Here is a 24,284-nt window from a genome sequence, read left to right as displayed (position 1 = left end):
CAGACCACCCCTATTATTCACTGCACCTACCCTGCATCCTAGCTCAGTGTCCCCTATACTCTAATAATGTAACCAATGGCCAGTGCTGATGGCTTGCAGCCATGGCCAGTCTCCAAAACCATGGGGCATGGGCTTCACCCATTCCGTATGTACACATTTGTTTGCCGATGGCCAGGCCCACTACCCAGACACCAAATGTATATCACTAGTTTTTCTACTTAAATGTTGACACTTTGGAAAGATAAAACTCAAGAAATATTTCCAAAAATATGCTTCCAGGTCCTTGCTAATGCTCATTGCGCAAGTATGTTGTAATTTAGTCCACCACTTCAGGCTGTAACCGCAAGTAGGATATTTTTTCCCATTCAAACCTACCGCTTCGGCCGTGTCGCATGCCCCAATAAGCAAATGACAGTACACGTTTCGAATGGATTGTGTTCTCTAACGTATTCCTCATCTTTGGCATTGTAGTGTCCAGCTTCGAGGGGCAGAGGGCGCCTTGCGTCGATTGAAGTTGAGTCGATGTCCCTCAAAGGCGTCCGTCGAGGGTGATGTCATTGGATGTTATAAGTAGCACGCACGGTGCCCGTTGCCTCAGTTCGTTTTTTTACGCAAACGTGTTTGCTTTGTGAAACTTGGCGCACCTCGTACTTCTAGTGTTTGCTGTTGAAAATTATCGGTATGTCTTGGTCTTCCACTGCAACGACACCTCAGTCCGGATTCAAGAAAAGCCGGGGCTGCGCCTCCAAGATGTCCATCACGTACACGCATCGAGTATGCCTTTGGTGCCTCCGCGAGGGCCATGACACGGATACGTGCTTAAAGTGTCAGTCGATGACTGGAAAGGCCTTGCGGGAAACAAAGGGGAAATTCAAGGTAGGCAAGGTGTCCAAGCACCATAAGCCCCGGCCTGCTGGGCCTTCGACCGATGAGTTGAGAGGCGACTATCCTCGGAAGAAGAAAGCCATGCGTTCAAGGTCCAGGACCAGGAGTGACTCCCGCCACTCGTCCTTGTCAAAGCGGTTCAGGAGGAGGCACCGCAGGTCACCTTCCCTGTCTTCTTCAGGTGGCACCCCTCAGAGGGTGCGTTGCCCATTAAAACAATAGATGCTGGCAGAATGGGAAGCTTTCTGTGTGGAAATGTTTGATGAAGCCGGCAGGGAACGGTCTCGATTGAACGCTCGCGCGCCATTGTGCCCGGGTAAACAGAGTGATCATCACAGATAGCCTTCGAGGCCTTGTAACGACAAGAAATCTAAGGATCGATCAAGACGTGATGAGAGGTCAAGGTCTTCGACACCATCGGAACCTTCCAAAACCTCAAAGTCCTCAAAGCTGTTGACGCCATTGGCTCCAGGCCAGTCGATAGTGCCTCCACCCTGATCAGACCGTCGATGCCTTCAAAGCCGTTGTCCACGCTGACACCATCGGCCCCATCTGGGCCGGTTTTCCCGGCACGGTTGCCTGTGGCTGTAGAACCTCTGAAAAAGGCAGTTACTAGTCGATGACAGTGCAGCCACTGGGTACTACTCATGAGAAACGTGTACCCCTCTACCTAAAAAAGGATTATTTTTTTTTAAGTCGCTCACTTCAATTTTTGAGGAGGAGGAACATTCGGATGAGGAGGAGGATCCTTTTGGTCTCCAGTTTGGGACCTCTAATGTGCCTGAGTGCCTCATTTCGGAGGAGAGTAGGATGGAGGATCTATGTGATACCTTGCATAATGCATCTGGTATAGAAACTTCTCCAGAGCTGGAGTTCGGAATACCAGAGCCAGGGGAGCATGCCGACTCCTCTTACAGGTGCCTTATGTTGAGAGTCTGGTCTAGGCCTTCTGTGCATTTTGATCAGGATGATCTAATGGTCATTTTGTATCAGGGTCCTCCTACAGATCCAGTGTTGCCCTTTCATGTGACTCTGCAAAAAAGGGTGGCCAGAAATTGGGAAACCGCAGAGACTAATCCGGCAGTGAACAAGTCTCTGACAAGAAAATACTGCCCCTCCAGTAGCAACCCCGGCTACCTGTCCACTCACCCCACTCCTGAGAGTTTGGTGGTTCATGCAGCCATGGCTATCTCAAAACAGGCAACGTAAGGTTGAAATCGGCCAACTCCACTTGTGCCTTAGCAAAATTCCCGTTCACTCTGTGGGAGTGCATCTCTATGGCAGCAGAGCGTATTCCCGAAGGGGAAGAAAGGGGCGTCTTTCTGGCTATTGTTAAAGATGGCAAGGAATCCTTGTGCAAGTCCCTTCAGTCTGGGTTGCATTCTGCAGATAGCATCAGCAGATCCATGGCTACGAGCACTGTGATACGCAGGTTTGCGTGGTTGCGGAAGTCAGGTTTTGCAGCAGATGTGCAGACTCGACTTCTGAACATGCCATTTGACGGGTCTCATCTTGGGTCTTGAGAAGTTGCAGACCTCTAAAGCATCCGCCAAATCTTTGGGCGCCGCTGTTCGACAACCTCAGCCTTGTCCTAGTGGACAGCACTGGGAGGGTTGATCTTTTCACTACTACTCCTCATTTGGAAGGGTGAGAGGAGTGGCCAGTCAAAGAGGCCAATGTAAGTTCCCTCGTGGTGGTCGAGGTAGGGGTGCCAAGCCCGCTCAAGCAGCAGCCACTTTGCCATCAGGTTCTGCAACTGCTGCTTCTAAACCGCTCTGATGCCTTGAGTCACAGCTCACCAGTCTCAGCAGGCTGTCTCAGCATCTCGAAGATTGGCGAGCCATTACTTCAGATGTGTGGGCTCTGGAAACAATAGCCCATGGTTACTGCCTTCCTTTTATACAGAAGCCTCACGACAATCCACCAGGTAATCACTCTTTCAGGATTTCGGTTCCTCTCCTTGTGCAGGAAATATTGACCCTGCTAGAGAAAGGTGCTATAGAACCAGTGCCTGTGTGGAGAGGAACAAGGGTAGGTATTCCTCATATTTTTTTATTCCCAAAAAGGACGGGTGACTGAGACCCATCTTGGAATTTGAACAAGTTCCTCAGAAAGGACAAATTCAAGATGGTCACTCTTTCTCAGATCCTCCAGGCCCTCCAACTTCAGTATTGGTTGGTGTCATTGGACCTTTAGGATGCTTATTTTCATGTGCCGATACACCTCAAACACAGGAAATAGGAGGTTCGCCGTTGGCGGTTCGCACTATCAGTTTCGAGTCCTGCCATTCGGATTGACCTCTGCCCGAGGGTATTCACCAAACTAATGATGGTGGTGGCTGCGCATCTCAGGAGAGAGGGGGAATTCACGTCTACCCATATCTGGACAATTGGCTGATCAGGGCGCATTCTCCCGAGCAAGCCTTGGATCATCTCAGCGTCACCTGCCACTCCCTTCACAGGCTGGGCTTCTCCCTCAATTTCAAGAAGTCCCATATGGGACACCTTCCCAACAGCTCCAGTACATAGGGGCTGTATTAGACACATCCCTGGGGAAGTGCTGGCCACCCACGGTGAGGGCTCAAGACATTCCCCAGATGGTAACCAAATTCCAGAACTCCCAGAGTCTTCTGGCCTTCGAATTCCTGAGGTTGCTACGCCCCATGGCATCCTGCATTTTTCATGGTGCCAGAGGCCAGCCTGAGAATGAGATACCTTCAATGGGCTCTCAGAACACAATGGTCCCAGTTCTCAGGCAAGATGTCGGATCACCTTCAGATTCCGGTCATGGTCTCACAGGATCTTCTGTGGTGGGCCTGCAAGGGAAATCTTAGGAAGGGGGAACCATTTTGGCAACCATGGGCGGAGATAACTATAGTGACGGGTGCTTTGCTCACAGGGTGGGGAGCACATGCCAACGATCTGACCATCAGCGGTCATTGGTCTCCATCGGAGTCCAAACTACAACACAACAATCCTTTGGAGCTGAGAACGAACAGGCTAGCACTGAAGGCTTTCCTGCCGTCTGTACGGGGGAAAAATGTCCTGATAACGATAGACAACAGTGTCCCTGCATTACCTCAACAAGAGAGGTGGTGTTGGGTCACTATCGCTGTGCAGAGGGGCAATGCAGCTCTGGTAATGGGCAATTCAAGAAGGTTATCAACCTAGCGGCATTTTACCTAGGTGGAGAGGAAAACACAGCGACGGATGCTCTGAGCAGGCAGAGCGCAGTCTCCCATGAGTGGAACCTAGCTCAAGAAGTCCTTCTAGAGATCATCGCCCTTTGGGTAACCCCTCAAGTGGATCTTTTCGCGACTGGTGCCAACCAGAAGTGCGAGCTTTACTGCTCAATGGAATTTCCCCCGAGAGGAGCTCTATTGGACACGTTCGTGGTGGATTGGGTATTCCCACTATTGTATGCGTTTCCTCCAGTTCTTGTCATTCCTCAAGTTCTCAGGAGGATAAGGCGGTCTGCGACCCACATGATCCTCATTGCTCCGGATTGGGCCAGGAGGTTGTGGTAACCGGATCTCCTGGACTTGTCCATCTGTCCTCCGATGCTTCTTCACCAAAGAGAGGATCTTCTCTCACGCAAGGAGGGTCGGGTTCTCCATCCAGAGATCAAGAATATCAACCTTCACACATGGTTTCTGGAAGGTAGAGTTATAAGGATTGGGACCTACCAGAGGACATAATGGAGGTGTTGCTTTTGGCCTGGAGGCTAGCAACAAAGTCTCTGTACCGTTGCCGTTGGAACAAGTTCTGCGACTGGTGCGAATGTTAATCCTTTTCAATGTTCAACTCCGGATGTTTTGTCATTTCTGCTTTCTTTGGAACACAAGGATCTTCAGATGGGAACCATTAAAGGTTACCTGGCAGCGCCCTCAATCTTTAAGCGCTCATCCAAGGAATGCTCTTATTTCAAGATTCCACTGGTTACTCCGTTTCTAAAAGGGCTCATGAATGTGTTTCCGCCATCACCTTTTCAGGTTCCAGTTTGGCACTTTAACTTGGTCTTAAAGTTTCCGATGGGTGTTCCATTTGAACCCTTGCACTCATACCCGTTGAGGTTGTTGGCCTTTAAGACTAATTTACTTGTTGCTCTGACATCTGCACATAGAGTGAGCAAGTTGCAGGCATATTCTTCTAACTAACCCTTTACTATATTTCACAAGGACTGGGTTGTGTTGCAAGTAAGACCCTCCTTCCTACCTAAGGTAGTTTCGGACTTTCACTTAAGTCAGAAAATTGTGCTACCTGACTTCTTTCCTCCTCCGCATCCCAGTAAGGAAGAGGAAAGGCTTCATAGGCTGGACCCTAGGAGAGCGTTAAGCTTTTATATTTCCAGAATGTCCAGGGTGAGAGTGGACGACCAGCTCTTTGTGGGATATACTGGGCACAAACTAGGCCTGTCTGTTTCTAAACTGACCTTGTCTAGATAATCATCCTCGCTATTTCTGAATGCTATACATTGACGGGCAAGGACCCTCCTGAGGGCTTGCGTGCTCATCCACCAGAGGCATGGCTACGTTGACAGCCCTACAAAGGGGTGTCCCTATTAAAAAAATCTGTGATGCTGCAACGTGGTCTTCCATACACACGTTTACTAAGCATTATCCCTTGGATACTTCCCATGCTCGGGACGTTGCGTTTGGTAAGGCAGTGCTTTACTCTGCCTTCTAAATTTCAATGTCCAACATTCTTCACCCTCCTCCAGTCATTGATACTGCTTTTTGAGTCTGCCAAAGATGAGGACTACGTTGGAGGACACAATCCATTCGAAGAACAAGTTAGTTACCCCTGGTAACTTTCTTTCGACTGGATGTTCCTCAAACATATTCATCATCGCCCTCCCTATCTACCCCTAAGTAGAATTTCCTATGCTATTACAGCTTTACAACAAGGCTGAGCACGGTCAGGCCCGATTCATGGGCATATGTGCTACACGAGGCGGGGGAAAAAACAGAACTTAGGCAACGGGCACTGTGCGTGCTACTTATAACGTCCGATGACGTCACCCTCAACGAGGCCTCCGAGGGACATCGACTCAACTCCATCGATGCAGGGCACCCTCTGCCGAAGATTTCCGAAGCAGCCGAAGCTGGACACTACAATGTCAAAGATGAGGAATATGATGGGTTATTTATAACACGCTTAATAACCAGAGGTTTCTAAGCATGGACCCGGGGATTGAACCTGTGCTATTCCGTGTTGTCTTGCTTCCAAGGCGAGCATGTTGCCCCTGAGCTATCCTCCCGAGACATACGTCGAAAGAACGTTACCAGGGGTAAGTAACTTGTTCTTCTCCTTGCTGATGTCCAGGCCCATTGCCCAGACACCAGTGTTATATCACTGTGTTGGTTACTTGCATTTTTACACATTCCAAAAAATAATGCACAGGACATATTTGCAAAACCATGCTTTCCACTTCATGCTGACCCTCCTCATGCATATTTGCTGCAATCCCATCCAGCACTTTAACCTGTACCCACAAGCAGATTATTCCCCCATTCAAACCATCCCAATTTTGAAAAACTTTACCACATAGCCAGTTCCTGGTGGTCATGCCCACGTTAACCTCATTGCTGGTCCCTCATGGTCATGGCCAGTAGCTAGATTGTCCAGGTCGGTCACCAAAGGTATATCACTATTGTTTGTACCTACATTATGACACTTTTCAAAAGATAAAACACGGACAAGTTTGCAAAACCATGCTTTCAGGACCTTGCCAAGGCTCCTTACATTGCTGAAAATCCACTCATGTTAAATTTTTTCAAAAGTGTCAAAATGTGCGTACAGACAATAGTCATGACTCACCCCTCACTTGACAAAATCCATTCAGACTTTGCACAAACATTCAAGGGCAAGTCTCTAATCTTCCTGAAAACGTTTGTCGACAGTCATCAAACAGCAACAAAGTTATAAGCCATCTAAAAATGTTGAGACCACCCCTCTAATTTAGCTCCCTCTTGACAAAATCCCAACAAACTTTGCAAAAACACTTATATCTAGAGCTACAATCTTTTTGCAAACGTTTGTGCAGATTTGTCAAACAGCACCACATTTATCAGCCTTTACAATATTTTGGGACCCCACCTCTAACTGTGTTCTCTCTTGATAAAACAGCACCACGCTTTTCGAAAACATCCAGAATCAGGTCTAGAATGAAATTCCAAAATTTCATGCAGTTTCATTGAGTGGCGCCAAAGTTTTATAAGCCATCCACTAGCCATAAACCATGGGCAGTGGCCAGGTTGTCCGTGTCATGGCATAAGGTCATGACCCGGACAATCTGGCTACTGGCCATGACCACGAGAGACGACCACTGGGGATAAAGTGGCCATGTCCACCAGGAACCGGCTATGTGGTAAAGTATTTCGAAATTGGGATAGGTTTGAAAGCGAAAATAAATGTACTTGTGGTAATATGGTCATAGGGTTCTCTCTTCGCCTTCCGCAGGCTACCATGGAAAGGGAATAGGGGCTCTGTATGGAGCCCCGCCTTCCCTTTCATGTTGGCCATCTTGGAAAAGGATTTTCCTTCCTACATTGGGACGCCACGTGCGTCCCGGTGTTGGAAGAAAAATCCTTTTTTATTAGCTCCCCGGGTTACCGCTTTGGCAACCCGGGATGCTAATGGCCTTCATCCCTCATTGCAGGAGCTGGAACGGGGTATAACTATCCGGAGCCTTCATTATCCACCCTTGCTTTGAATGGGCCGATAACTTGGGCTGGCGGGCTGTTATCACCTGTTCCAGTCCCCGGAACGGGGGATGAACGCCACATTATTCCCATTAGCATAACACAAAATGCTAATGGAAATGTTGGAAAATCCTATTGAGTCTATGTACTTTACTGAGAAATGTAAAGTAGATGGAGTCTATATTTTTTTTATAGTTCTATTTTTAACTGTGAAAGGTGGCTCCTAACGGAACCTGTTGTTGCAGGAGAGGTTAGAACGTAAGGTGTGGTGGGAAATGAGGGAAGAGGCATCGAGCACTAATATGGGGGGGCAGGTGGACAGGGTAAGATGTTGCATGTGTGTTACTTCTAAGGTAGGGGGGCAGTTTTTCTCATGCTCCTTGATTACAGCTTCAAAAGCACTTTGAAATTGCTCCCCTCTGTAGAGTGGTGTGTTGCAGTATATACAGAGGACTGTTGTCTTTGAAAGATATGGATCAACAGCCTCAAGGTAGCTGGTGGGATTCTGTGTCCCACAGAAGTAGGCTGTGTGGTTACAATACTGGCTGAGGAAGATGAGGTAGAGGAAGACAGCCTACTACTTGCTAAGAAGGAACAGCCTTTCTGAGAGCATTGTAGTGGTTGGATTGGGTGTGGCGGCGCATGGAGGCGGTCCCGTAGGAGTACTGAGTACAGTGCATTTCAGTTTGGTAGCTTTAGACTTTGGTACATTCCCAACGGTGGTAAAGAACTGCCACACCCATGATTCTCTCGTGGTGATAGAGGAAAGCACTTCCCCCTCATCTTCTTGGTCCTATTCATTGTCTTTGGAAGTACTGTGCTTTTTTGTTGTGTAGATTCTCCAGATGGTGATGGTTTTGGCTCTTGGGGAGGAGGGATGGCAATACCAGATTCCATTTTTAAGATAAATAGCGGTTTTGCCAATAGTCTTCCAAGTATGTGCTGTGTACTAGATTGTTAATGGTTAATGAGTAAGAATAGGTGTAGGAGCTGGGCAAGGGGAAATGTTGATCTTGAAAGTTCCTAGATCAGTAGAAAGTGCAGTTCCGAACTGTCCGCGAAGCGCTGGTGCGTTCGTGAATATGTCATCATGTCACATGCAGGGATTCGGTCACGTGACACTGTCCTGAAGGTTCGCGGTGACGTCGGACAGTCACGAATGTCAACTGACGCAAAAACTCAAAGTTGCAAACCGTGTATAGAAGTGTTAAAAATGATGCTAGAAGGTGGTAAATGGCAGAGGTTTAATGTCAAACTTTGTAAATTGGAAACAATGTTTGCTATATTGGTATAGCATACAAGCATGATATTAGTAAGTTGTAGGAAATTAGCATGCACTGGTAAAAACCAATGAAATTCATTGAAAACACTTTGTTAAAGGGACGTTATAGTTAAGTTGCACCAATAAAAACCTATGAAATTCAATGAAAAATCTTTGTTAAAGGGATGTTATGGTTACAAGTAAAACCGAAAAACCTCAGAAATGTGCCACTTATGGTAAGCTAAGCAACCATCTATGCTGTAATATCTTTCAAAATTCATAACATTTCACAGAGACTTTCAAATGTGCAACATCCCCTCGCAGGACCACTTTGCTACTTTGTATCCTTTTCTTTCAACAATTGTTCTCTTCGTTTGCGTTTTATCGGCACACACATAACCTTCAACTTTCAAATTACAGTCACTTTCCCTTTAACATCAACCAGACTTTTATTGCACTCGATAACTTACCGACCGTGATAATTGGATTCAGTCCTTCATCTTTATCCTGCAGCTCAAGGCCGTTGCCAACGCCTCCTCTGCTCTTCCCCAACTCTGCCGTTCACCCGGGAGAGTCATGTGCTGCTTTCTGGCAACTTTAAGGTTTCTTCTTTCCTCTGCTCGCTCGGCTTTGCTCTTCGAACATTCACGGCTTCCCGAAATCATGCAAATCTCGCCTGGCTTTCTCTCGATCCTCTCAACTGTCGATTAGCCTGGTTTACATCATCCTAGGAAGAGATGTTTCTTCTCGTACCCAGCCTCGCTCAAAGTGTGCCTGTGTGCGCCACCTATTATCTTCACAGGGAGTGTTAATAAGTGACAGGTGTTATTTGTTAGAGCTACGTGCATGACTCTGCCTGGCCTCATTACTGAGACAGGGCCAATGCAAGTCAGGGGAGGTAATCTTTCTGACCTCATTCCACATCTTCCTTGACACAGTACTTTTGTCAAGATAAAGTGGGGAGAAATTATGGGATAGAGGTTAGATGGGTTCTCCCCAAGGACCCCCTACCTAGGTGATCTTTCCTCGCTTGTCTACCTCCAGGCTCCGGATCCAAAAGCGATGGCCTTTCCCTGGCCACCTGACTATGGGATCCCCGGGAACTAGGTTGTGAAACACCCTCTGGTTTTTCACAAAAAATCAAATAAAATGAAATGTATGTATATTATAAAATGTTTATTGGGTATTTTTTTGTTTTGTAACTGGTACTATTGCTGTTTGTGTTGTTACTGGCTCACATTCACACCCTTTCTGAAAGGGAGACCCCCCACTGCCCTCCAGAGCCCCCCATTTTAACAAATACCCCATACCCCAACCCAACCCCCCCATCTATTATTAAGTTTATAATAGTTGTTTTCCATGCAAGGTTTTTGACCTCGCAGAAATGATTTGCGATATAATAGGGTGATACCGCTGAGAGTATAGCCTTCCCTGGGCTCACGTTGCCACAAAAGGTGAAGGTCTTATATCTCTTAGCTGAGCCGGTTTGTAGAAGTGTGGGAGTGGAGGAGGTGGTTTAGCCACTACTTATCCTTGTACTTCTGCAGAGCAGAAGTGTCACAAAATGGGTGTGCTGTGCAGAAGCGAGCCACAGAGGAATGTGTTGGTGCATGTGTGCAATTTCTTACAGGGGTTCCCATGGTGTCACGGCTTGCTATATTGGGCATAGGAAGCAATGCACATGCACACGCATTCCTATCTGACCGTTATGTTAACGAGGGCAGCAGGGGAAAAACTTCAAGCACTGTCCTGCCGCACTAATAATGACACCGTTTTATGAGACACTGCAGGAGGATGCAGAGAGCCAAATGGCTAAAACTCCATTTACATCACATGCATGAAAAGACATAGTCCACATTATTAATCATGAACATAGCAGCAATTAAGCAATGTTAACTAATACATTGCAAGTATAGAAAAAGTACATAAAGAGAGCACTTATCTGCTGAAAGAGCAGCTAAGAAAAAGATCTGGTCATGGCAGGAAGTTGGGTCTTGCCGCCCTTTGTGGACTAGATTGGTAAACTGACTTCCACAACATTATTAAAATACATTTGGACAAAGTATAAGATATGCTTAGGGTTTCTGCGAAATGCAGCAAATGCTGAAAGAAGAGTAAAGGAAGTTAAAGTGTAATAGTTGCCTCTGTGTATTGAAGTAAAATCTAAGGCAGCACTTTATAATAGTAGCTTCCACAATAAGTGCCTAACAAATCACCAATAAATTAAAACTTTCCAAAGGCTGCTGTTTCTTGCAATACATTTTAGTGATTTATTATGCTGGTTCAGCACACTAGCCTGTGGTCACTTCCAGTTGCTATTATTACTTTCCATTGATAGCTACTACTTTTAAGCGAGGTTGCAAAGTGACAATTAATAGAATATTCTTGCTCTCCCTCCATTACCCAGACAATTTGTGGTGGGAAGGAGTAATGCTTCTGTTTAAAAATTAACTTGGCTTTGTATTTACAAAAATGGTAATTAAAGGAAGTAAGGCAATATTTACCTAATCTGTTTTTAAACTATAACGGTGAGGCTGGTCATTCCCAATCCATGGGCTCGTGGATAAATTAGGTACTTGTTCTTCTCCCAATCCCGGGAGAGGCTGGTCAACACCTGCAAAGGTCCATCACCTCCAGTGAGGTCCTGGGTTCCAGTGTGACTGGCAGAGAGGCAAGTCTTGCTCCAGCAGCAGGTCACCCCCAATGTGCCCTGGGATGGTTAGGAAGCAGAGCATGCTTCTACCTTGAAAACCCATTCTTTCCTAAGTGGCAGAGTGATTTGGATAGTCATCTCTCCCAACAGAGGTCCAGGAATTCTTTTGTGTTCATCAAAATGTGAATCAAAGGAGGAGTGGGAGACTTACACTTTTATAGTCAAACACCCATAGGTGATTGGACTAAAGGAAACCTGCTTCAAGGGCTATAATTCCTGTATTTGAGACAAGTGGTCTTTGCATTTTGACATCATATCCAAAGGGCTTTGTGCTAAAGGAAGTGAAGGAGATGGGAAGGAACGAGAGATAGATGGTGGAATCTTTCTCCAACTATGCTGATCTCCCTCTGTGTTCATGAACTCCACCCCCTTACCTTTTCAATAGCATATAAGGATGTATCGTATGCAGCACCCTGGTGTGAGGTTTTTCTTTTTGGGATGTTGTGCCCTTTGATTCTAGTTTCCCAGGACAGCTCCTGCTGAGAGGCTGTCCTACTGGAGAGAGGTATTACTAGACCTCACAAAGGAGATGCAGATATTTGGTCACTTGCTCTGCTAGTGGCAGGGTTGGGCTGTCTGACCAGAATACACATAGGCCTGGCTCAGCTGAGCTGGTACTGACACATGTATGATATCAATCCAATGTGGCTTTAATAATTGAGAGACACTAGTCACCATACCTTTAAACTAGGTTATGGCTTATATATAGGTTTACAGCTGGCACCAGGATAGTAACTGCCATAGTTATTGAATTTGGGAGCCGAGGTTCATATCTTTAATGCAGCCCCTGCGCTGGAGTGACTTGGCTGTCACTGCAGCTCTCAAGAGGGCACTTGTGGCCCCTGAACCTGATTCAAGCCAATGGAGAGCAGGCACTGCAGATCAGGATACTGATTTAGCCAGGGCACAGATGTACACTATGCCTTTGGCATGGTTTGCTGAATGGAGGTTCTGGTTAGCAGGTGCACTTTTCTGAGACTGAATTACCTGCATAATCTTATATTAAAAGCACCCTTGCCAGATGGCAGTCCTTCACAGTGAAGCCCCAATTCCTGTCCTCTACCCAGGAGCTTCAACAAGCATTCACCCAAGCCTCCTGAAAAACATTATGGCTATATTCTTTCACTAGAACCAAAACTAATGCAGCAGCAATATGGAAACTCCACCCGAGAGAATTCAACCCTTTGGCGGCTCATTCTATCTGTCTGTATTGTATGAGGATGCGAACCAGCAGGGAGAGAGGGAGCCAATAGTTGAAGAAAAGGAGAGCCTAGGTGGCCACCTGACTTGCCACGCACTACTCTTTAGCAACTGTGCACACTTGAGCCAAGCAGCTGTACCAAGTGCACTTTATCAAAGACTTGCCTTGGAGCAGCATTTGCACAATAAACTACCACTTTCCTTGGAGATTGCTGCTCAATGGCCCCTAAAATAAACTGGGCCACTCTCCCACTTTGCACACACACTCACCAAACAGTACCATTTGCTCATTCCAAACAATACTTAACCTTTCTTCAATTCACCTCCACACCTTTGCCTACCGTTCTTCCTCCTGTCTCTTGGTCCACTGCATCCTCCTGCTCTAACCTCACCAGAACAACCCACACTTTTGTGTTGTCACTCTTGTCCTCCTGCTCCTACCCCATTAGAACACTGGCCCTGGTCAATCTGGACCAGTCTTCCCCGGCCGGGAGGTGTTACAAACACTGGAAGTTACGGGTAAAGTCCCTTCCCTTTTCAATGAGCAGGGCCAATGTGTTGGTAGAATGGCAGCCATTGGTATAAAGTGTCCCAGTGAAGTGGCTGAATGGTAAGCAAATATTAAAGGAAAAGGAGGGTGTTTGAGTACAGGGCGGGGTTTGAGAAGGGAGCAGAAGTGTGGATGAGGAAGTAGTTGAGTGGCTGAGGGAGTTCTAACATCAAAGGCAGGAGGCAGGTAGTAGGTGCAGTGAGAGATAACAGAGGGACAGATGAGGAAAACCTGGGGAAAAGAGAGAGAGACGGTGAGTTGGACGTAGGATAGCAGTAAGGGGAGAATACCTGTCCCAAACAGGGAGAGGAATATCAGGGCATGGGAGCAAGGAGACTGAGTCTGGAGAATGGCTGAACAGTACATTCCCTATCCTTTTTAGTTACTAACACCATGGAAAGTGCACTGCTAGTTTAGAAAGTCCTGGAGTAAGTCTAGATGGATAAGGCAATTGCATTTTGGCTCTCACTAATAGCAGTCTAGAGAATAGACGGGTGTCTATATTCTCTATATACTAACCAGGGTATTAGGGATACCTTGGTTAGGGTGGGAAATTCCATATCTAGGCAATATAGGGAGGGACAGCCCCATCACCCTACCAAAGAAATCAATAAAAACCCTTGAACCACCGATGCGAGTTGAAGTGTTCTTTGAGCCATCTGTGGTTAATTTGCAGTTTATATCTCTGCAGTACAAAGAATGATTCATAGCTTGAATAAAATTCCTATTTCAGGCTTTGCGAAGCCTGGTCATGGTCATTGTTTAAAAATAATCATTTGTTAATTGTACAAAAGGAACTAAGTATGTGTTTGTTTATTTATTTTAGGGAAAGAAACGGTCACTGTCATTCCAGGGGCTTCTTTTTTCTCCAGTGATGAATCCTTTGCCATGATTCGAGGGTAGGTTGTAAATGCACCATACCTTTTTCTACTCACAAAATGTGTACTATTGACTACTTGCCATCTTGCCACCACAATTATTGGGTGTATGGTTTACATTTCTAGTGGACTACATCATCACTGCTTTCAAGACTATCATCACAACCTATTGCTTCATTCTACAAGATGCTGGCATGCGATACCACAGTAAAATTGTAATTCTGAGTGTGAAGCTGGTGGTGCTAACTATGCAGCACACAATCCTTAACTGGTGTAGACCTGTGCATATGGTAGTGTGGTAAATGAACTAAATTAGCATCCTCCAAGAGCTTGGACTTGCATGTGAAGTGGTATTTCCCCTGCTTACTCACTTTTTGTCCTTGTAAGCATGACAAAGCATTTAGTGGAGAGACCGATCCTACTGTTGAACCTCTTATCAACATGCCTTCATTTAACATGCAAACACGAAATACTTTACTATTATGGAGCCAATGTGTGTGTGTGTGAGGGTTTATAAAAGTAGCCATCTATCTGAAATATGAAAGTGGAATAAGCCATTTCAGCCAAGTGGCACATGGCCCCACTCCACCCATTAGTCATCACTGGAAGTTCACCTCCAGTTCAGAGCCACTGAGCAATGCATTGCGGGCATGCAAATTGGCTCAAATGCCTGCTTTTCACACTTGAAAGTTGCCTTTGTCTTACAGAGCAGTGTTATTTTATAAATAGCTTGCATAAAGCTAGGTGAAAAATAGCACTGCCTTACAGGACAAACCCTTTCCAGGAACTAAAATCAACACCTGCCTTTAATTTGTTAACAAATCCTAAATGGTTGAGAAAAGCACCTAGCTTAGGTCTGCTGATTGTATCCTTCATACACAGATATCAGTGCAAACGGCTTTAACCTTTGATTAGCAGAACAATTTAATTGTTTTGGCACCTACCTCTACCCAAACATCTGAAATGATTACCTAGTAAGGGGTTTGTTGTCACATTATACTCATCATCTGTGATTCTTGTACATGCTCATTAAAGCCATAAACAATTCGGGAAAGTCGGGAACATTTCTGTGCTTTCTTCCTCTTGTTAAAGAGGCTAGCTCTTAGCCACAACTCCTTGAAATCGGCCATCCCTGAAAATAAATACACATCATGCAAGGAAGAGACAGCTGGTTGGGAGCATCTTGTTTAATCAATTGTCTTACAGGCTGAAAAAATAATCTCACTGCATTTCTGCATCCATAAAATGGCAATAATTACACCATTTTATGCTAATATGAACCTTCTACTTTGATAGGCCAATTTACTTAAAGGTTAAATACATCACTTGGTTTCCGTTGATCATAAACACTTCCTGAAACACATGATCGTTTCCTGTCACAATTAACTCATTTGTGCTAATCAGCATGACTGGTTGTTTTCCACATTTACTAAATCACAAGACATCTTTTTGCAACCTGAAAAACTGGAAAAAAGCACTTCTGGGGATGGCAAATTATTCCATACTTCTAGCACACTCTGTCAAGGACATAGATTAGCTGTCTGGTTTTCTATTGGTGACCACGCCTAGCTTATCTTTCCTGAATTTATGCCAATTTAATTTGAAGCAGCACCATTGGAAATAATATAGTCTTACTATTTAAACTGCTAAGTCACTGCACCCTGGCTTCTGCCCAAGCATCCCTTTCTGAGCTACACACATCCCGTGTTTATTTGTTTAACACTTTTAAGTTTCCAGGAGATTTAAGGTCTGTACTTTATTTGTAATGCATAATGTGGCATTCATTTTGAAAATAATATAATGCTTATTGATATGTTTTTCTAATGACTGTTGAGTGTGGGTGATACTACTTATGTCAGGGAGCTATGCTTTGTTTTGTATGTTGTATGAAATGTAAGGATTTCTTTGTTGTCCTAAATAAATGTGTGCAGTGCCACCTATTTTGTAATGTACCTGCCCATAATAAGGGCAGCCTGGCTGCCTCAATGCACAAAGCTTCTGACTTTTACATTGTTGGACAGGAGGGTGGGGCAGATGCCCTGAATGAAATTTTCACCTGTCTATCACCAGAGAGAGGGCTAGGATCTACTCCTATTCGCTCTCCTGCACCGTCCGGTCCTCTTGTGGCCTTTGCAGAGCAGGGGAAAAACTAAGAACTGAGATAACTGGCATGGTGCGTGCTACATATACCGAAGTAGGCGCCCAGATCAAGTTCCAAGAGGAAATGCCTTCTTTCCCTTGATTCCTCTTCTACTTCTTTAAGGCAATAAGAGAATATCTCCCTTCTCTCAGCATTGCCACAATGTTTACAAGTCTGGGGTTGTCTCCCATCCCCAGGTTTCTCTTCTTTTTACACAGTCAACCGGGTTCACTCTACTACCCAGTACTGTGATTAAGAAGAGGAGTAAAAGCTGTTCTTATATTGGTGCGAGTCCCAGACTCACTTAGATTCAACAGTTCTCCTTGTAGGTAGACTTGGGGTACTCTCCTGCCAAGTACTACCTATCTATGTAACTGGAGGGTCAGCTCATAAACAAGTGGAAGGACTTAAGAGCTAATGATACTTCAAACAAGAGGGATGGCGTCCTGCCACTTACTTTTAGTCTCTTTACATATATATTTTAGTAAAGGCTAAGTTATTCAGCATGCTTAATATGGCAAAAGCTATTTCAAGTACTACCTATTGCACAGCCAGCCTGGTTCACCTTTCTCCCAGGTACTGTGACTATGAAGATAAGCAACCAATGTATTTCTGTTACGGGTGCGAGTCCAAGACTTTCCTGTCTTTGGGATTTCTCTTTCTGGGCAGGCTTGGTTTACTCTCCTGCCAAGCACTATCATTTGTGATCAAGGATGTAAACATTTCTTCAATAGTACTTTCAGGGTCCTAGAACCTAGGTTTGGGTATTCCTCCCCCTTCTTCACTTGCCACCCTCTTCTCATTATCAGAATCCCAAACCCTAGGTGCGGGGTATTTCTCTCCCTTTTCTGCTTGCCTCCACTTTCTCTGCTCCTTCTCGTAGTTATTTGCTTGGTTTGCGAGGTTGTCCGCATTCCGTCAGCGAGGGCATTCATGTTGCTTAAGACGGCTTTGTTTGGTCTGCAGTGGCTCTGCATCACCACTGTCCTTCAGGAAGCCGTTGTGCTTCCAAAGCCTCGGGAGCGCCTATCGCCTGCAGTCCCTTGCTGCATCTCAGAACCAGCTCCGGAGCTCTCTGCTTCTTCCAGGGCATCCTGGCTTTCTTCCCGTGTCCAGCTGACACGGTCCCTTTCCTCATGGCTTCTACCAGGAGGACTGGTCTTCATCAGAAGTCCTAATTTCCTTTTTATTAGATCCCTGCATATGGCTAGATTGAACAGGCTGGTCTGTTCACTGCGGTTTTGCAGGGTGCTCCTCTGCACTCTGATTAAAGGGATGATAAACTTCTCCTTTGCTGGCATACATATAAGTATGGAGGAGAACTCTGGAGACGGTAAGGGGCTGAAGGTGCTGGGATTGTGGTAGAAATATACAGTGTCTCCCCTATGGTGTGATCCATCATCCCATGAGGGTGTTCCCTCCCCATGTGATCCTCTGTGGCCCACCACCTCAGGAGGATTATTGGATTGTGGCCGCACCGCCCCTGCCACATGAGAAGGGTTCTCCCCCTTGAGAGGAGGGATGACATCCAAAGATTCGTCACACTCGCAATAGGTGGCCATGCTCCCGGCGGGCACCACGGGCATGTCGCAAGCCAGCATCTGATGACGAAAGTGGTCGATGACATAGGGATGTCAGCCCCTTCATGTCCGGTGCGGTATAACTTGACTGACATCCTGGATGAGGGTCCTAAAAATTGACACTGTTGCATCCTAGTCAGGCAGTAGAGGGGCCGGCGATGGAACTATGGGCCAAACTGACTTCACTTCTCACACTGGACTGTAACCTGGCAAAGTAGCACAGGACGGCACCCTCTGACCCAATGTTTTTCTGTCCAGGCTTCCCCACAGCGATTGGTAGTCCAGGTTGCTACAGCGATCCTTAAAACCACTCTTCCAATCTTTGCCCCCTGAAAGAGAGAGTAAGAGATTGGATGCATGGGGTGAAGTAAGATGTTCAGCTCTTCGAGCCTTGGTCTCTGGTGGTTCAGTGCCTCTTGAGCTTTGGCCTGTGGGCGGTCATGGTGAAGGCGTCGGAGCACTTTCCTGAAGTAGAGATGGAAAAATGTTTTGATACCCTTATCAAGAAAGGGAAATAAGCCTCCCATCAAATACTGCAATCTGGTCTAGAAACCGCAGACTGCACATATTTTCTTGGGTCAGGATGTCTGGGTTTGTTACTGATTTCCACGAGCAACTTCGATGGCATGAGCTTGTTCAACACAAAGGCTGATGGGTCATTGCAGAAGTTCCAAGCCTCTAAGGCTACTATCAACTCGCTGAGGCTAGTAGTCCAGCAACAATGACAAGCAAGCCCGGTGGGGAGTTTTTTTTTTAATCTTTTGGCACTTATGCACATGAAGGTAGAGGCCAAGAACCAAGGGGCAGGCAAGGGCAGCGTCACCCTTATAGGTGTAGCGGTCATGGTGCACCTAGAGGAGGCGCTTACACCTCCACTGTGTCCTCCACAATCCACAGCACAAAGCCTCTCTGAAGTGCACTTCGGCCATAAGTCCCCTGTGGGAGGCAGAATATCCCTGTTTGGTGAGGAATGGGAAGTTACCACCGCATTTCATGAATATACGTGTTTAAACGATCTTGTGATAAAATCTTACACTTCACATCTAGCAGGAGAACATCAAGATACAACTAGTGGTTGGATAACCAGAAGCTCGATGTAGTAGACGATCTGAAATATCTAGGCTTCTTGATAACCGCTAGACAGAATAAAAATGTGCTAATTAAATTTTTTTTTTAAAAGCCATACAATTAATGCCACAAATGAAGCATTTTAATAACAGATATGGGACATTTTCTCATAGCAGATATGGGAAAGTTTCCCTTTTACCAGTAATTAAGTTATACAAAGGGAAAGATATACCATCCCTCATTTACTGCCTGGAAATCTACCACCTCTTGTTTGCTGTTGACTTGTCATCGCTAGAAGTTTTCTTATGGAGAAATGTTTTATCCTCACCTAATGGGATTCCGACATTGGTCATCCGTTTTGAATTGGGATAAGTTTCACTGAATGTGAGACTTAACTGAAAGGGCTTCTTTTTTGTTTAAGACCGTCCTACTGCCTCCCTCAAATTCCCAAAATGAGGATCTTAAAGTGCACCCATAGGGAGAATAAATTCTGTACGTAGCAAAGTGTGAAGAATTATTAACAGCTAAAGATTTAAAAAAATACAAACTCTTCATGCATATTTGAGATGAACATAAACGATTAGGTATGGATTGTTTAAGGGACTTAGGCTTAGTCATCCTAAGTTTCCTAGTGTCATCCAGACGTGGACCCCTTGCTCTCTGTGCTGAAAGAGGCACAGCTCCACCTCACTGATGAGGCCTGACTAGGCCGAAACGCATGTCTGGGGGGTTGCTCTTGGTACTCTTGTTCAAAGGAGGACTGCCTAGCATTTTGGTGCTGGACTGCTCAAGTGGGCAGGTCAAAGACTGATATGCAAATGGATATTACTCCTTTGTGAAAGGTACAATGAGCTCAAATGTGCCTGCAGACTCTAAAGTGGTGTAAGGAAGGCATGGTTATCAGAAGCACGACAGACACAAGGAGTACAATCCAAGGGTGTTTACTGAAAAGTATATGGGTGAGAAAAACACCTTATCTAAACCTAAATCTAAGATGGGAGCAAGCTACGACCATCAAAGTAAAGAAAATGCTGTCCTTGCGGTGTAGTGTCAAAACAAAATGGCCTATACTAATAAACCTATTGCCAAATCCTTACTCTATATAATAAAAGGGTGCAGGACAATGATATGTATAACAAAAAAAGAGTGTAATGAAAAATGAAATGTCCAAAATGGTTTCGGTAGTTCAGGACTGCTGAACTAATACACTGCCTTCCCCACGTTGCATCACGGAACAGTGGCATGACTCTGAGCACCCCTTGAGTCTATAGGCATTAGGAAGCAGTTTCTTCCGAAAAGGCAGGATCCCTCAAATCAATGTCTTTTCCCTGTCAGCACAAGACTTTTCCACGCTCTCGCCATGCTGGATTCCTCTCTTCTGCAGCTTTCTCTTGATACCCCTTCCTTGGGTCCTCCTTTGTTTTTACACCACTGTTTAGTGACTTTATCAAAATGCGGGATTCACTTTCCATTGGCATCCTTCCGTCAGGTTCACTGTAGCCTTCAAATTACAGTTCAGTTAACTTTACCAGTTCTACTAGCTTATATTTGGTTCACTCAGCTCCCCCTCCTATGGGCTGAGACCTTCCTCTGTAGGCCATTCTGGCTTCCCTAGATTGGGTGCAAGCCTTCAAACCGCCAGCATCACACCTGTTACTTTGCTATCTTTCTTGCTTTCACTTTTACGTACTTGCCAGTTCGATACAGAGACTTCCGATAGGTGATTGCGTCTCACCGGGTGACTCTGTTGTATTGTAGCAAGTGCGTTTACTTTTCACAGTCAAACTTCTCTTTCTCACGGCTGCTGTCCTACGTGCAAACGGCAATACTGTATAAAGTTCAAAGGTTTATAGCGCCCTGCTCTCCTGAGGCCTTCTGGTATCTGCAGTTCCTTTCACTTCTTGTCAGACATTCAACTGTACGAGGGGGCTTGTACCCAGACTTTCTCCTCGTATGACCACTTTGACTATTCACCTCCTTTCTTGGTTATTTTCTTTCGCAGCTTTCTCTCACACACACAATCTCGGCATTCTTCATTCTTGCTACAATGTGCTTTCGCTCGCAGTTTCTCGACTACCCAACGAGCACTTCAAACATTGTCTTTTTCATTTATCATCACAAGCCGGTCTCCCTTTTCAGCTGCTGATAGTTTATTAAGACCTTCCGTTCAGTCAAGGCTTTTGGGCCAGCGCAGCTAGCCTCCTTTCAAGTCCTCACATTGTACATGAAGGAGGTACCGCTGTGACCTTCTGCAGTGGCAGGGGGCATCCCCCTTGGGATTCTGCAGCGAATTTCACCTTGCAGCTGATAAGACCATGACCTTTCGTTCATCTCCTGGTGGCGCCTGCTCTGCTTCCATAGTCGTGCAACCTTCCCGAGATTTCCTGTCCTTGTGCTCTGCTGGTCTTACTCGCTTCGGTTGTCCTTCTCGCCTTGCTGTCCGGGTGCTCTCATGCTCCGCCTTTTATCCCAGTGGGGAAAGGTAGCAGGATTCAGGTGCGAATCATTAAGGTAAAGTGCCTGACTCTGCCTGACCCTGATGTTGGGACATGTCAAACGGACTGGTTGTGTGTGAGTCTGTCTTTCCCTGAAGCGCTATATCCGTGCAGCAGTGTGTGTCTGTGTGTAGTTAAGGGGGGGGTGGGGGATCATAAAGTTCCTAGATAGTACATGGACTGATTGTTCTACAGGGAAATTGGTCCAGGGATACCACGTCTCTCCTCCCGGCACCCCTCTCTCACTCTCCAGGTATCCCTTATCCAGGTGATCCTCCAACAATGGTCCACCCCAGAGTCTGGATCCAAAAGCGATGGCTGTGCCCCAGCCACCTGGATGACAGAGCCCAAGGGACTAGTCGGTGAAAGACTCTTTGGTTTTTCACAGTGGGCACCTGCCCATAGAACAAGTAATTAGGCCATGTTCATTCTCGGAGAGGGGCTCCTGTACCTCTTTTTCTATGATGTTTAAGGTACTTAGGGTTGGTCACCCTAAGTTACCTGGGGCTATCCAGACATGGACTCCTTGCTCACTGTGCTCAGAGAGGCTCAGCTACACCTCACTGATGAGGCCTGACTAGGCCGAACCACGTGTCTGGGGTTGCTGTTGGTACTCTTGTTCAAAGGAGGTTTGCCTAGCATTTTGGCGCTGGACTGCTCAAGTGGGCGGGACAGAGACTGATATGGATATTCCTCCTTTGTGAAAGGCAGAGTGAGCTCAAATGTGGCTATGGACTCTCGAGTGGGCACCTTCCCATAGAACAGGCCATTAGAACGTGTTTGTTCTTGCAGAAGGGCACCATACCTCTTTTTCTGTCTTTCAAATGATATGACATTCATAACGCGCCTATACACAAGTGTTTCGAGGCGCAACGAGGCAAGGGAGGGAGAAACCGTGAGAAGACAGACAACGATCTTACTAGGCCAGGTGTCATTCAGATCACCCAAGTGCATGGGCAGGGGGAAAGGGAAAGGTGCGACGGGGAAGTGAGTTGGGAAAGTGCAGTACATGGGATAGTAGAATAATAAGATAAATAAATGGCCAGATGGTGGCAAGTGCAGGTAAGAGCAAGCATAAGTGCTGGTAAGGGGACTGTAGGGATACAGAACAGTAGTCCTCCGGTGCAGGAGTTTCCAGGGAGGCAATGCAGGTGCGCAATTGGTGGGGCCTGGGCCCGAGATCACAAAGGGTGGCCAGGTAGCCAGTGCAGTTTCAGCCAGTAAGTCATTAGGGGAGAGGGGGAGAGAAGGCAGAAGTAAAGAGGAGGGTTTTGATGTGCTTCTGGAACCGAAGATGGTTCTCCTCAAGTTTCAGGGAGGCGGGAAGGCTGTTCCAGAGGGAGGCCCCTGCCAAAGAGAGAGATCTCCCACCAACTTGTTACTTGGAGAAGCGACTGACCCTGAGGGAGTTGGAGGAGGATGAGCGAAGAGCTCGAGAAGGAAGATATTTGGCATGAGAGAGTTGAAGGTATTTCGGCCCCAAGCCCCAGAAGGCCTTGTGGACAATGCAGAGGGTTTTGAACTTAATCCTCGCAGCCACTGGGAGCCAGTGCAGAGATTTCAGTCCTGGAGAGATACGATCCCTGGACTTGAGGCCAAGGACAAGTCTGCAAGTCCTGTTCTGGATAAGTTGAAGAGGGCGGAGAGTAGAGGCAGGCAGATTTAGATAGAGGATGTTACAATAGTCCAGCTTAGAGAGAACCAGGGCTCTGGAGACAGTGCGCTTCTGGGGGAAGGAGAGGAAAGGAAGAATACCTCTGAGGAGGTGTAGCTGGTAGTGTGTCTTCTTAAAGATGTCATAGATGTGAGGAGAAAAGGAGAGTGTGGAGTCGAAGATGACCCTGAGGTTTTTGGCCTTGCAGGTGGGAGCAGGAAGAGGGCCAAGAGAGGCTGGCCAGAGAGCTGCAGGGAAGGAAGGAGTGGGTGTGCCAATAAATAAAATCTTGGTCTTACTGGCATTAAGGTAGAGGTCATTGACGGCACACCACTCCTGGATAGCAGACAGACAGTCTGAGATGAAGGAAGGCGAGGAGGAGGCCGAGGGTACCCTGAAAATGAGCTAGGTATCATCCGCATAGCACTGAAAATTGGGGCAGAGAGCGGCGATGCAGTGGGCAAGGAGTGCCAGGTATTGGTTGAACAGCCAGGGAGAGAGATTAGATCCCTGGGGGACACCACAGGTAGAGAGCAAGATATCAGAGAGGAAGGACTCAAGTTGGACCTGGGAGGGTCGGTCGGAGAAGAAAGAAGTCAGCCACGCCACAGCCTGACCAGTGATACCCAGTTTGTCACGGAGACGGTTGAGCAGGATGGCATGGTTGACAGTATCAAAGGCAGAAGAGAGGTCAAGCAAGATGAGGACACACGGGGTGTTGGAGTCAAGGTTGGAGAGCAGGTCTTCACGGATGTTCAGGAGAGCAGTTTCCGTGCTTCTGGCAGCTCTGAAGCCAGACTGATGGTCATGAAGACAACCAACAGATTTAGTGTGGAGAATGAGTTGGGAGATGGCCAGTTTCTCCAGGAGCTTGCCCAGGAAGGGAGTGATGAAGATTGGGCGATAGTTAGCCGGGCAGGAGGGGTCGGCAGAGGGTTTCTTAAGAAGAGGGTGCACAAGGGAGTGCTTCAGGGGGGATGGGAAGACTCCAGTGGCGAAGGAGTGATTGCAGAAATCAGCCAGGACAGGAGCCAGGGAGTCGATGTGGTCCTTGATAGTTTTGGAGGAACAGGGATGAACCTGTTTCGACGAGACTTTCATAGATCGGACTTGTCTAGAAACCTTGTCAGCAGAGAAAAGGGGAAAGGCAGAGGGAG

The 24,284-nt window shown here is 46.4% G+C and overlaps 1 protein-coding gene across 3 annotated transcripts in view; it reads left to right on the top strand.

Annotated features, from left to right (window-relative positions):
• The window catches only part of OXCT1 (3-oxoacid CoA-transferase 1), a 1,005,602-nt gene that overhangs the window by 599,211 nt on the left and 382,107 nt on the right, over window positions 1-24,284 (top strand). For all 3 annotated transcript variants that reach the window (XM_069627204.1, XM_069627203.1, XM_069627202.1), the window contains one exon: window positions 14,139-14,211. In XM_069627204.1, coding sequence (XP_069483305.1) covers window positions 14,139-14,211 — 73 coding nt within the window. The remainder of the gene's footprint in view (window positions 1-14,138; window positions 14,212-24,284) is intronic.

The sequence above is a fragment of the Ambystoma mexicanum genome, chromosome 6p, assembly GCF_040938575.1.
Source record: "Ambystoma mexicanum isolate Mex_15411 chromosome 6p, UKY_AmexF1_1, whole genome shotgun sequence".
Classification (NCBI taxonomy): domain Eukaryota; kingdom Metazoa; phylum Chordata; class Amphibia; order Caudata; family Ambystomatidae; genus Ambystoma; species Ambystoma mexicanum.
The sequence above is the reverse complement of the archived record's forward strand: the minus strand, read 5'-3'. Positions and strand labels throughout refer to the sequence as shown.